The sequence below is a fragment of the Numida meleagris genome, unplaced genomic scaffold, assembly GCF_002078875.1.
Source record: "Numida meleagris isolate 19003 breed g44 Domestic line unplaced genomic scaffold, NumMel1.0 unplaced_Scaffold292, whole genome shotgun sequence".
Lineage (NCBI taxonomy): Eukaryota > Metazoa > Chordata > Aves > Galliformes > Numididae > Numida > Numida meleagris.
The window spans coordinates 22,222-36,901 of NW_018364538.1; the positions used below are offsets into that span (position 1 = coordinate 22,222).

Genomic DNA, 14,680 nt, shown 5'->3' on the forward strand with positions numbered 1-14,680 from the left:
GAAGCTCCTAATTTTCCTTATTCTTTTAACAATGTTCTTGAATACACTTTAAAAACAAACAATAAAACAAACAAACACACTGAGATTTCTTCAGTGTCTTCATATTTGTACCTGTTTATTCAGTTCCAATTTTGGAAGGATTATTCTTTCTTAATAATGCACAGTCTCCTTATATGATCAGAAACATTATAGATTCACTTTACTTTCCAATATACCAATACTTTGGCTGCACAATTAAGAGCCTAATTTGATAAAATCTTAAAAGCTTTAACTATGCAACATTTTTTGTATTCTTATCCTGGAGAATGTGCACTGCACCCCAGAGAGTAGAGTGCACATATTTTTTCAATATTTTTTTTCTGACTAAGCAAATAATTTTCTGTTGCAAAAAAAAGAACAGTTGTCCCCAGTGGTATCATGTGGTGTTTACAGCTACGCCATTTTGTCTGTTAACTTCTACAATTACTTCTCAAGGTAATTAATTTTATTCCAAAAATATTCTCCTATCAATCCTCTGTAGACCTTCTATAATTCCATCTTCTGATTTTATCCCACACTGGTATCTAAATCTAATTTTGTGCATTCTCTGATATTTTCCTTTCTAGAATTTTATCTGTGTTTTCCTTTCCCATACTTTTTTCTTTGTATGTTACTGACACGAATAATGACATTGTAAATTTATTTTGGCTATTAACATGTTTCATGTTGCGTTGCACATGTAGCTTATTATGTGTTATTCATCTACAGTGGATGTATTGGCAAATGTTTTCTCAAAGCCTGACTAAACCATATTTATGCACTAAATGCTGAGTGTTTAAATAACGATGGCCTCTTTGTAGTTAGTGGATATGGAAAGTTTTTTTTAAAAGGTAGGAGCATTCATGCTATTATTTATTTTCTATAGTACTTAAGTGTTGAGAAGCAGGTTGCTCGGCAGCTCGTAGCTACTGATTTACTAATGATTTATGATGTAATGATGCAATCCCTAGATACATGGAATGTGGTGTTTCCAGTGTGTTCTAGTATATTTCAGCATATCCATAGTATTCTGTATGCGTAGTGTTGTAGTTAACAGCATATCCCATATATGGAGATTACTCGGGCAACGATTTGTTAGCGTGTGCGTTGCATAGAGCTTGTATCCCTGGACCCTCTATCCCTGGAAGCATATATGCTATATAAGATGGTGTGTTGCTACAATAAAGTTGAAGCCACATGAACTCACATTGAGTGCCGCGCTTCCCGTGCCAAGGAGGGTAACCCTGTGGGGAACGTGGGGAGTTTCCCAACACTTAAGAAAAAATGTATTTGCCGTGGAAACCATGTCAACGTGTAGGAAATTTGTTACATTAGCATTCAGTTCTATTATCTGTAAATAACCACACACCAATATATTATGTGCAATTCTACATATTTTTAGTGCTAAAAAAAGTCAGTATATTGTTGTCAGTTTTAATCTTTCTAATATAAATTTTGTAAAAAAAATATTTTACTCACTTTATTTTAAAAAGCATTTTATTAACAGGGAGGTGAAAGATCACACATTGGAATAGAGATTCAAAAAAGGAACGAAAAAATGGTCTATGATTTCTCAGTGCCACCATTTTGTTGTACACATAGAAATGAAGTAGCTAATGAAAAATGCTCCTTCATTGACTTTGAACCTGTATACTTTGGACTCAGGTAACAAATATATGATCACTCTTCCTACAGATGATAACGGTCATTTGCATTTTCACAGAGACATAATTATTGTATGCTACAAATCTGCAGACAAATTTGTATTCAACAAAATTTGTTTATCCCCTTTGAATTCTTTACAAAATAAATTCTGTAATAAGGTGTTTGAATGAAATAATGTGCCATTCACACAGGCATTTGCATACACTTTTTTTTTTTAATGCTTAGTGATAAATGGGTTTCATTCTGTTTTTGACTTCCCTTTGCCTTTAAAAAATACTACAGAATAGTGAAACAATTATTCATTTAGAATAAAGTGAAGTAAGGGAAGATACATTTCCCTCCATCAAGAAATACAGTAAAGAATAAGCAAAGAGGTAAAATAAATGGAGGTAAAATAAAGAGATTGAAAAGTTAGATTAGTACTTCCAACTTCCAACCTATCCTAGTGTGGATACCTTTTAATTTAGTGGTTTGTTTTGTTTTGTTTTGTTTTATTAAGATGATAATTCTCATCTGAAAACTTGCTAATCTATAATATAATCAAAATGTCAATTTTGGTGATCTAATATAATCAATACTATCATACAGGTTTTATCCCATGTGGTTACTTCATTTTACATTGATTAAAAGAGTGTTAACCAGGATTCTTATCACTTTAAATAGAGTTGTTAATATCAGTGATATTGGCATATCTGTCTTAGGAGTGGAAGGCCTCTTGTTACGATGAGGTTTGAGTTTCAGAAAAGTGTATAGCAGGATTCTTTTTTAATTCAAAGCAGTTTTGGTCAAAGCCTTGAAGATAATTCTCACTTTAAATTATCTAGTATCTAGCTAGACTGACAAGATCTAAATTAGCAAATTATAGAGTGCAAGATCTTGTTCTCACGACCCACATAAGCTTTTTATCTCCTCCACTTCCCATCCACAAGACAAGGCACTCTCATCCATATAATCTTTTGAGAGCTGTCCATTATTCTCCCCTCAAAACACTGGCCTATTTTCATGGACTGAACACTATCAGGGAACATGATAATATACATACGATGTATATACACTAAATTCTTAACCCTGGATCCTCATCCTCAGCCTTAGTGTTATACTAAAGATGGTCTCAGAATTAACAAATTGAGAAAAAAGAGAAACAATACATCTAAGCTGAACAGTTTCTAATTGCAGAGCCTTCAGGTACCAAAAAGAATAACTTCTTCCTAAAGTTGTTGCTGAACAGAATGAAGTAGAAGAAGAACTGTAAAATCCTCAGAATAGAAAATAAAAATTGATAGAAGAGAACAAGTTTTGAAATATGATATTATTACAGATATATCTGCTTCAAATTTATATTTACAACTACCATTTATGGAAATAAATGTAAAGATTAATGAGCTTTAAAACCATACCATGTTTCTCAGCTTTTATAATCTTATTGGGCATCTACAATAAACATTTTCTAAGTCTTACATTCTAAGTTTTGGATGACTGCTATCATTGCCTTCAATAGGAATAGATATAAATGAGTTTGAAAACAATTCAAATTTTTAACTTTCAAGTCTACAGGGACAAAGAACCTATGTTTCTTTCCTTAGACCCTAGCTCTAAGCACACAGTCTTCTATCTGAAAAGAAAAAAAGATCCTCTATGGGAATCAGTTGCCTAGATATTTGTATGTAGTGCAAATTTAGATGACTTAAGGTATTCTAAATGATTCCAGATGTCTCTTCTGAAGGACATATAGCTTCAGTTGACCTTGTAACGTTCTCACCAGGCCATATGATTATTTCAGGTATTCTAGTGTTTATAGTGGTGATACATTCTTCTGTTTAAACATATTAAACCCACACTCCATATCCACTAGTTTGTTTATGCAACATCATAGGCAGCTCTTATTCTATCAGGATAAGACATATTAGTTTAGTTTTGAGTTGATGAATCTGACCTGAATCTAAGTAGGCTATGGTAGATGCTGTTATGGATAAAAAACAAACATGTTGAAGTAGTAGCATTAAAGCTGCAGATTTAACTTTAAAATCCTTATTTATATTGCCATAATATTCATAAATAAATTCTATAATTTAGAAAAAATTAATCTTGAGGTATAAAGCACATTTTACATACATGCAAAGTTTTCAGGTAATGTATCTCAGATAGTGCACAGACCACTACAATTTCACAGTAGAAACATTACTAATTTCTAGGGGGAGTAACATGAACATTGGTGCTTTCATTCATGACACTTTAATTATTCTTAATATTTTACTTGATCTCTTCAAGTAGAAATCTCACCTTCTGTGATCCAAATTTTATTTAAAATTCTTAGAATATGATTGCATCTAACTTGATATCATTGCTTGACAGTGAGTGAAAACCTATTGCAAAAGAGATTTTACAGCATTTTAACACACTGTGCACTCTTTTACGTTTTGCAAGATCGGCCAGAAAGAAGGGACAATGATGGCACTGGTCACCTATCAGGGGAAAGAAGTACAGATATTGTTTTGGACAGCTAACTCCATGGCTCACAAGCAGATACTGATACCAGTCAACAGCAGTTCAAGAAGCATTTTCAGATGGAGGAAGTAAGAGGGATCATTATAATACAAGACTGCAGAATTTCTTTAGTAACACAGACTATTAGAATCCACCTTCGACCTTTAACAAAATTCCAGAATCTTAAAGAGAAGGATAGGAGCAGCTTTGTAACAATTTTCCCCTTCAAAAATCATATTCAGTATGTACATTTAGCTTCAGTGTAGAAGGTCACATCAGAACAGTTGGAAACTACCAACAATGAAATTGCTTACAATATCTAATACACTGTTACATAAAATGTGTTTGTGGTATAATAGATAAGGAATGCATGTAATTTAAAGAGGCCCCTATTCCAATCACTGAGACTGAACATATGCAGTGTAATAGGTCTCAAATCCACTGCATGTACTGCAGAGTGCAAGAACATTTTTTGTCCATTAAGAGCCCCTGGCTTATCCAGAAAATCAGACTGTCACATCATGAAATTAAATCCTGAATGTCAATCAGAAGAAGTATTCTTTTTGATTTTCGTTGGCTTTGTTTTGAATGCTGAGCTCACTTTTCATTGCAGATTCAGCACTGTCTTCATTTTCAGGTCCTTTTTTCTCATTTTTTGAGAACCTTATGTTTTTTCTACAAATGCGTATGGCTATGGCGGTGATACAAAGTAGAATGAATATCACAACTGCTATCACACCTAGTAAAGAAAGAGAGAAAACTCAAAAAATAGGATAGACAAGTAATAGCTTCTGTGTCAGAGAGAGGCAGAATAGAACAGGACAAAGATAAAATCTGTAATTCTGAACCATGTTCTGATAATAACTCTGCCTATGTACAACCTAAAACAAAAGCCTCAGCCATTTTGCAGTAAAAAATGGTAACAAAGAATTAGTCCAGTTCATATCCAGCACCTTACCCAAATTAGCTCAGACTACAGATGAGTGATCCTAGCTGAACAATGCAGTTTGCTAGGAGAATCTATACAAGAAAGCATAAAATCTTTCATGATAGAGACTCCAGTGGAAACTGACAAATCTTTATAGCTGTCCCTCTTCAGAGTGTCGGGGTAGAAATTCCAATGCTTATTATACCTTCTAGAAGAAAATCCCAATTCCTTTTGACTACCTTCAGTAAATTGTAATGGTACAAAATGTTTTAAATTAACTACATCAAATAGGGCTCTTATCTCTGTAACCATTCCACTGTAATTAATATATACTAGTTAAATTATGAAAATATTAACAACAAGGCTTGCTTCATATTCAAAGTAAAACAAAATAACATGGTCTCCTTTCTTTCCCTTCAGGACTGTGGAAATCGCTCTGACATTCTAGGTGTTCTTTACTTAAACAGCTGGCACCATGTGAGCTTTCTTTTCCAACAGCTTTAACAATCCATCTGATAGGGTAAAATCATTAACAGTACAGCCTCCTGCACTGAGCAGATCTATCTGATGAGATTAAAAGCAGATGTTCAAAAGCATAAGTTTTATGCAGCACATGCTTAACATATGATAGATTATATAGAGCCAGAGAGTACTGCTACTAGCCCAGCATATTAGGAACAGCGAAGAAAAAGATATTTTCCACAGAACGAAGTGTGAGCCTGTGGAATTCTAGCTCTCTTCTCATTCTCATCTATCTTAATGGTTCACAAATCAGAGGTGGAGCACTAGAGGAATTTGATGAGAAAATAAACAGAAGGGAAGCAGAAAGTGCTTGTCAAAGTGGCAGGAAGCAAGACTGAGTGATAGGGAGGAAAAATATTAAACAGCCTGAGAAATATGTGGCTAAACTGTAAAAGGAACAATCTACAACATAACCTTGCTGCTCATAGAATCATAGAATCACAGAATGATTTGGGTTGGAAGGGACCTTTAAGTTCATCTAGTTCCAACCCCCCTGCTATAGGCAGGGATACCTCACACTAAACCAGGTTGCTCAAAGCCCCATCTAGCCTGATCTTGAATGCCTCCAGGGAGGGGGCATCCACAGCCTCTCTGGTCAACTTGTTGGAGTGCCTTATCAGCCTCACAGTAAATAACTTCTTACTGATATCCAGTCTAAATGTACCCTCTTCCAGTTTAAAGCCATCTTCCCTCATTCTGTTGCCTAATCCCTGTAGGCCCCTTTGAGGTACTGGAAAGCCACTATAAGGTCCTCCCAGAGCCTTCTCTTCTTCAGGCTGAAAAGCCCCAAATCACTCAGCCTTCTCCCATAGCAGAAATGCTCCAGCCCTCTGAACATCTTTGTGGCCCTCCTCTGGACCCACTCAAACAGCTCCATGTCCTTTGTCTGTTGAGGGCTCCAGATCTGGACATAGTACTCCAGATGGGTTCTCATGAGAACAGAGTAGAGGGGCAGAATCATGTTCCTCAACTTGCTGGTCATGCTTCTCTTGATGCAGTCCAGGATGCAGCTGGCCTTCCGGGCAGCAAGCACACACTGCCAGCTCATGCTGAATCTTTCTGACACCCCCAAACACTCCCCCTCAGGGCTGCTCTCAAGCCATTCTCCGCTCAACCTGTATCTGTGCTTTGGATTGCCCTGACCTGCATGCAGGACCTTGCACTTGGCCTTGTTGAATTTCATGAGGTTGGCATGGGCCCACCTCTCAAGCCTGTCCATGTCCCTCTGGATGTCATCTGTTCCCTCTAGAATGTCAACTGCACAATTCAGCTTGATGTCATCTGCAAACTTGCTGAGAATACACTTGATTCTACTCTCCATGTCACCTACAAAGATGTTAAATAACACCAGTTCCAACACCAACCCCTGAGGAATGCCACCTGTCACCAGTCTGCATTTGGACATTGAGCTGTTGTCTACAATTCTCTGAATGTGTCCATCCAGCCAATCCAGTGAGTGGTCTATCCATCAAATTCATTTTTCTCCAATTTGGCAATCAAGATGTTGTGCGGGACAGGGTCAAATGCTTTGCACAAGTCCAGGTAGATGACGTCAGTTGCTCTTCCTTTATCCACTGACACTGTAACATCATTATAAAAGGCCAGCAAGTTTGTCAGGCACCACTTACCCTTGGTGAAGCCATGTTGGTTACCACCAATCACCTCAACTTAATTTTTCATGTGCCATAATAGGGCCTTCAGGAGGATCTTCTCCATGGTCTTGGCAGGCACAGAGGTGAGACTGACTGGCCTGTAGTTCTCTGGATCTTCTTTTTTTCCCTTCTTGAAAATGGGGGTTATGTTTCCCTTTTTCCAGTGAGTGAGAACTTTACCAGTGCCATGATCTCTGAAATATGATGGGTAGTGGCCTGGCAGTTTCATACACCAGTTCCTTCAGAACCTGTGAATTGATCTCACTGGGTCCTACGGACTTGCGTACCTTCAGGTTCTTTAGATGGTCTTGAACCTGATCTTCACTTACAGTGGGCAGAACTTCCTTCTCCGAGTTCTTACCTTCGCTTTCTGGAGCTTGGGCAGTGCGGCTAGAGGCCCTGCTGGTGAAGACTGAGGCAAAGAAGTCATTGAGCACCTCACCTTTCTCCATATCCCACACGACTAGGTCTCCAGTCTCCTTCTGGAGAGGGCCCACATCTTCTCTGGCCCTCCTTTTATCACTGATACACCTGTAGAACTTCCTCTTGTTTCCCTTTATGTCCCTGGCTAGATTTAATTCCACCTGGTCTTTAGCTTTCCTAACCTTATCCCTGGCTGCTCGGACAACTTTGTAGTTCTCCCAGATTACCTGTTCTTACTTCCACTCTCTGTAGACTTTCTTTTTGTGCTTAAGTAAGTGCAGGAACTCCTTGTTGATCCATGGAGGCCTCCAGGCATTCTTGCCTATCTTCCTCTTTCTCGGGATGCACTGCTTCTGAACTTGGAGGAGATGGTCCTTGAATACTGACCAGCTTACTTACTCCCTTACTGGTTTAAAACAGAACAGACCATCCAATTTCAAGCAAATTTAGTAGTTGTACATTTTTTTCATTCTCTTGATTGTCTTTTAAACAGTACAATACGTTTAATAACAATAAAATTGAGAGGTTATTATTATCTTAAAAACAGACAAACAAAAACAAAAACAAGTAAAAATATCTGTACTATTGTATTTTGAAATTCAAAATCAGCTTTGTTGTCAGTACACTTAAAAGTCCATACCCATACTAAATTGTCTAGTACATAAAATAATACTTATGTACAGGCATTTATTTAAAATAATATGTTCTTTCTGAAACAGCAATGTATATTTTGATAGAGTTTAGATACATAGATGAACTTAGAAAGCATATTTTCAGTTCTGTACTCAGTGAATTCAGGGATAAAATTTTCAGTTTGTGTGTATAAAAATATACAGATTTAAGTATCACTGGATGAGCAAGCTTTTATTATCTATTATTTTAGTAGCTTTAGCACTATTGTGGAGAGTGTGGCTGGCCATGCAGTGGGCTTTTAGGAAGTATTGACGATAGGAAGCACAATTTTATAAACGGCAGGTGTCAGTGATTGTAGGTTCTTCTCTAACTTTACCTTCCATAGTCCTAAGTGCTTTTATCCTGACTGAGGAGCCTTGGCACTTCTATTCTGCTGAATGTTACTATGTCATTTGCCTCTGAAGCTCTGAAAACTCTTATAAATGAAGTGAGAATGTAATGAATCAAGAAGATGACCTTTTACTAGCCCTACTCTTTTTCTGCAGAAGTAACTAATAGAAATCAAACCAATCAATTATGCAATAAAAATACCAATTTCCCAAGTGTAAACAGGCTTATCTTTCTTGTCTTCTCCTAAGAGAAAAATTACAACCTGAAATTCACACAGGCGAATATTCTCAGAAGAGACAATCCTATTCCTTGAAGGTAAAAAACATAGAACTGTCATAGACATACACTCGTTTATATATTGGTGTCCGAAACTGAAATTCTCCCAAAGACCTCGATCCTAAATTATCCCTGTTAAGATTCATCTGAGAATTCTTAATTTCTGCTAAAGAAACAGAACAGTGGCTTCTTCACTGCAACAGAGGTCGATCTCTGCTCAGAGATGGTAAGTCAGGAAGACAAAATTAATGGAACATACATATCCTGACTATCAGTCCTGTGTTTTAAAGTACAAGACATTTATTCTAAGCCACATAACAGCTGCTTTCTAACAGTCACTCCTAAAAGTAGAGGGATTATCATCTCTTCTACTTTAGGAGTACTTGAAAGTACATGTCTTTTTCCACTATTCTTCTGTTAAAAAACACATGATTAGAAAAAAATAATTGTGGATGATAATTTCCATTTGGCCAAAAGAAGCAGTCCATAAGCTGAGCGTAAATAGTATTTCAAACCAACAATAAAAATAATTATTATCATTATATGCATTTTATTTTTAAGCTGTTAATCGGTACAAGTTATGCTCTGTCTATGAGTGCTTTCCACATGTAGAACCAAAAAGAAACATGTCAAAGGATTCATTTAAGCAATGTAGATTCCATTTTGTCAGGAAAAGTCTGTTCTGCTCAGACCTGTAGAGGAACATATTCTTCATTTCGAACTTGATTGTGTAGCAAAAGGTAACACTTTGACATACAGGGCAAGGACCAGAGATAGTTTCTTCTTAAACATATTAAATTTGTTACAGTATATCCAAATAGAGTTTTGTAAGCCACAGAAACTAGCATTAAGCAGTTGGAAAATTTGTTCTTAGCACTTTGTGTTTCAAGTGTCATAGCAGAATATTCTAATGTATAAAAACACTGGTGGCACAACTTTATCTAATTAGAAAATGTGAGTTGCTGATTGCCTTTTAAAACACTGCCTAGTTTTTGTCATTCCTACTACTTTTAATAAAATGAAACCTTTTTTTTTCTAGTTTCCTTATGTACATAACTCTACCACTGACTTCAGTGCAGCACTGAAAGACTCACAGTTATTAAAAAAATACAGAAAAAAAAATCTCAGTATAGCTGGTATTCTCTATTACCTCCAATAATTGCAGAGTCACTTCTGATTGCATTAGCTAAGGGCTCTCCCTCATCTTTTGGTCCAGAATGATCTGCAGTAAGAAAAAAAGGAAAATGAAAGACAAATAAAAGAAAGGATTTCACAAAATTCTCGTGTTGTTACAGGTCACAGACAGTACGGTACAGGTACACTGGTATGTGTCTGTAAACATGCAAAATAGTACTTTAATAGAAATTAAGAGAAAAATTGTAAATATTTAGAGTAAGATAAAGTCTGAGGAAAAGAAAGTGTATTATTTTTCAAACTAATCTTGGTATAGTAAACCATATGGGAGAGAAAAAAATAAAAAGAAAAAAAAAGAAAAGTAACAAAAATAAGTAATTCAGGTCATGAGTTCTCTATTATATTTTGCTTCACACATTAGAACAAGAGATAACCACATTCTACCTGCAAATGAATGGATTGTTTCACTTAATGTTGAGTCAAGTCCAGTTAAAGTACCACAGTTGGATTCAGTGACGCGTCCCTTAACAATGATGGGGGCTGAGCTGCTGTGGTGCAGTGCAGCCTTCAAAGGAGAAATGTGGTTGAACTGCACTGAAGAGAGACATCCAATGAAACCCTGGGAGTTTGCCTTCATAGTCTCCTCATCTACATCACCATTTTCTGTTAATCAAAAGGAACAGAACACAATCCTAGTGTAATTACATGAAATAAAGTGGCAGCAGAATAAGTGAATAATTAACCTGTGTTCCTCTGAGTATATGTCAGTTACAGCAACATATGTAGATTCATTGAATCCCTTTCTTTTTTGTCTTTAATGAAAAAATGATCAGAAACCTTCAACACTTTTTTTACAGATGGTAGCTGCTAGACTGCTAAGGGAAATGCTTTTAGCTGCTATAGTATGTTCCAGAGCAAAAAGATTCAAATTTAACTACAATACTTGAATTAAAATGCATCAGTTCCTCTTTCAGCCAAAAGACAAGGATTAAACATGCATTCATGAACAATACGTATTTTATTAGGGTCCGTCTCAAAAATATGTACCTATATACAACACAATCTTCAATTCAATGAATTTATTATTGAAAATTGAGCTAATATGGTGCAGTAAAATGCTGCAAAATAACACAAAAGCATTTTCCTCTATTATCCTCTGCTTACTACAATTTGTTATTCAATAATGTCAATCAAAAATCTTTTCACTTAAAATGCTGCATTATATAAAATGTTACGTTTGTCTTTTTCCTCTGTATTAGACATTGTTTCTGATGAGTACCTCACCACACAGATGAGTCTGCTAGATCTCATTTATGAAAATGTCTTCAACCTGAGATCTCAAGAAAAAGAATGTCCCAAAAACCTTGTGATAAAAAAATCTTTCTCTAACTGCAATTATGGTGGAAATCCAGAATTACAAAGGGTTTTCTATTTTATTTTACTTTGCTCTATGAACTATTTGATTAATGTTGTAAGTGAAAGGAAATGTGATATTCAAATTCTTAGATCCATTAATTATAAAAGACTTTTGAAACAGAGTAGAAGTTTGTATTAGTTCTATCAGTGTTTCTAGAAAAAGTAGTAAGGTTTAGGGAAGAAAAACTCTTGCCAAATGTAGTGCTTAAGTCAAGTTAAATTGACTTCGAATGACATTAGAAGAGTTGTTTACTGAGGCCTACATTTTTAAATAAATTTCAGTCATATTTTTAAGCATCTTCAGATTGCTTGCTAAGTAGACTCATAATTTTTACATAATTACATAATTGTTCAACCTACACTATCTTTTTTTCAAAAAAGCCCCAAATGCAAAACAAACAGAAAGAATCAAGCCTTTTTCCTGAATTCTGGTTCGCTACGTACTACTGAAAGTTATCAGACATGTAGTCCTTAACAGAACATTCTAAGAACTATGCTTTTTTTTTTTTTTTTTTTAGTTCTCTAATAATATTATATTGTCTTATATCTTTTGTTTAGCTTTTTTCCCCAAAAATCTGCCAATCAGTTTTGTTTCAAACATACATATGTATTTAACCTGAATCTGTTTAGTAGAAAAACAATCCCAATTTGACTTTCACGGATAAATTTTCAGCTAGGGTTATTCACAATATTTTTGCAACAGACTGCTATAAAATCTTAAGTTTTTTTCTGCAAGCTCTGCTGGTACGAACATCTTATTACAACCAAGCTTTTTGCATAAAAAACATTTATTAAAATTAAAAATAATTATGCCTATATACCCACTGATTTAATCGTGTGTATTTTACTTTTTTTTTTTTCTCTTTTTTTTCTGTGGTAAATGTGTGACAGCATAAACACCACTATGCCGTTACTGAATTTGAAATGTAAATAACTGCAAATGTAAGTTACTGAAGTTTACAAACTTCCATACTGGAATTAAAATTTAATCTGTTTCAATATTTTGTTGCTATCAGTTTTAATTGGAGTGTAGTCAATCAGGAGAATTATTGCTGAGAAATATTTTACTAGATAATTATTTTTTATGCTTTCTGTTATACAAAAGAATATTGTTTAAGAACACTTGAACAGTTCAAGGTCTTTTTCTTTTTTCTTTTTTAATCTCAGTGAGTTACCACTGGGGTTGGGGAGGGAAAGCAATTTGACTCAGAGAGAGAAGTAGATAGTTCTCCCACTGAAACTTTTGTTTGCCTTTTCATCACTAGAAATCCAAAAGACAGGAGTTACAAGTGGGAGTTCTTTGTGGAAAAATCATTTCTCACAGCGCTAAAGAGAATACCAAAAAAAAAAAAAAAAAAAAAGAGAGAGAGAGAGAGAGAGAAAAATAGACCACTAAAAGACAAGTGTTTTGCCAACAAATTAAATCCCTGAATGTTGGTTTTTAAGTATTGGCTTTTTTCCTAAGATTGTGAATGTGGAATCTTTCTCTTTTCGCAAAGGGTTATCCTGAAATGCCTCTTTATTGGAAATAAGGCTTAACGAGATTGTCTAACTAAAAGTTTGATGAAAAAAAGATTTTGAAATGCTTCACAGAAATCTTCTGGACTAGAACTGTATGTACGTTAAACTACAGGAGCTGAATAAAATTCATGTTTTAGTCTAATAGGATTATACTAAAGGATTTCTAAGCCACTTTTAAAAGTTTGAATGTTACTGTTTTACTACTATTTGAAATTTCAGATAATAACAAAACATGTATAAGCAGAAATACAATGTTTAAAGCAACTGTTATTCAACATTTGTTTCACTACAGCTTAGAAAACTTGGTTTTTATTCTTGAAATACCACATTTTTACATTGTTTAAGGAGGCCAAATACAATATTATGCCTTGATTTGAATGAATTGTCTTAAAATCACACATTCTTTTAAGGTGGTGCAACCTTGTCTATAACTCGTATCTATGAAAAGCATGCTGAAATTATACCCTGTCATGGTATTATCTAAGGGTCTGCATCTGTGACAAGGGGGACAGGCCCAAAAGAAAAAAAAAAAAAGAAGAAAAGAGAAAAAGAAAAAAAAAAAGAAAATAGTCGGTGGGTAGGGGCCAGCCCCTCGAATCCACACAGTCCAATAAACTCTATTATCCCTTTCCCTACCCTGAGTGAGGGCAGGACCCCTCTATTGGTTACCTGTAGTGACTTCAGCAATTTCATCAGTGTTTAATCTGCGTTGTAATTCTCTCACTCGTGCTCGTAGTACAGGAGTGGGTTTCTTATGCCATTTTTTCATGTCTTTTTCATGCTTGCGTAAGTAACTCCACAAGGCGGCATGTGCCATAGATCTACCACCGTCATTTGCTTGAGCAGAAAGGCATCTACCTCTGATAGCTGAGATTTTTTATGATACAAGTGAGGAGGAGATTTCATCGCCTTTAATTAGTTTGATCAGCTCCTTCAGTAGGCTCTTCTGATCATCCTGATCTCCATCAGGTGTTTCTGATACTGCTACGGGTTTGTCACAATCCATCAAGAGGGACATATCCTCCACTATACCATTCTGTTTCTTCTCCACTTTCTCCAGTCTTTCTTTTACCTCCGAGATGGCTGAAATAGAAGCGTGGGTTGGGGGGAGTTTTTGCTCATAATTTTGGAGGGTAATAATCAGTTCATAAACAGGGGGTCTTCTGTGTAGGTCCTCCAATCTATCAAATGTGGCTAGCAGTGTACTGGCATACTGACCTGGTGCTGTTTTCGTGAGTTTCTGCCATATATCTGGCGTACTTCTAACTCTCTCAGGATCACGGTGCTGGTGTGGACTGTTAGGAACAAACCTGGGGTCATACAGCATTTCCACCACAGCTATTTCTCTCAAATACTGAATGCCCTTTTCAGCAGTGTTCCACTTTCTCATCTGAGGCTCGAGGTCATCTTTGAAGGGACACCTGTCCTTCACAGCTACTAACACTCGTTCCCAAAGGGTGGCGGTTCCATCCAGGCATCTACTGATCCCTCTGTCAATGCCTGCGTCCCTGGCAATGCTCCCTAGTTGGCGAGCTTCATTACCATTCAGGAGCACACTGCCGGCCCCGTTGTCCCAACACCGAAGCATCCAGGTGACAATGGTTTCGTTCGGGTGCCG

The 14,680-nt window shown here is 36.0% G+C and overlaps 1 protein-coding gene across 1 annotated transcript in view; it reads right to left on the reverse strand.

Annotated features, from left to right (window-relative positions):
• Window positions 1-4,652: 4,652 nt before the first annotated feature.
• The window catches only part of LOC110391077 (contactin-associated protein-like 4), a gene marked incomplete at its 5' end in the record, with an annotated part of 165,060 nt that continues 155,032 nt past the window's right edge, over window positions 4,653-14,680 (reverse strand). Inside the window, 3 exons of the mRNA XM_021382803.1 lie at window positions 4,653-4,906; window positions 10,142-10,213; window positions 10,570-10,788. Coding sequence (XP_021238478.1) covers window positions 4,713-4,906; window positions 10,142-10,213; window positions 10,570-10,788 — 485 coding nt within the window. The remainder of the gene's footprint in view (window positions 4,907-10,141; window positions 10,214-10,569; window positions 10,789-14,680) is intronic.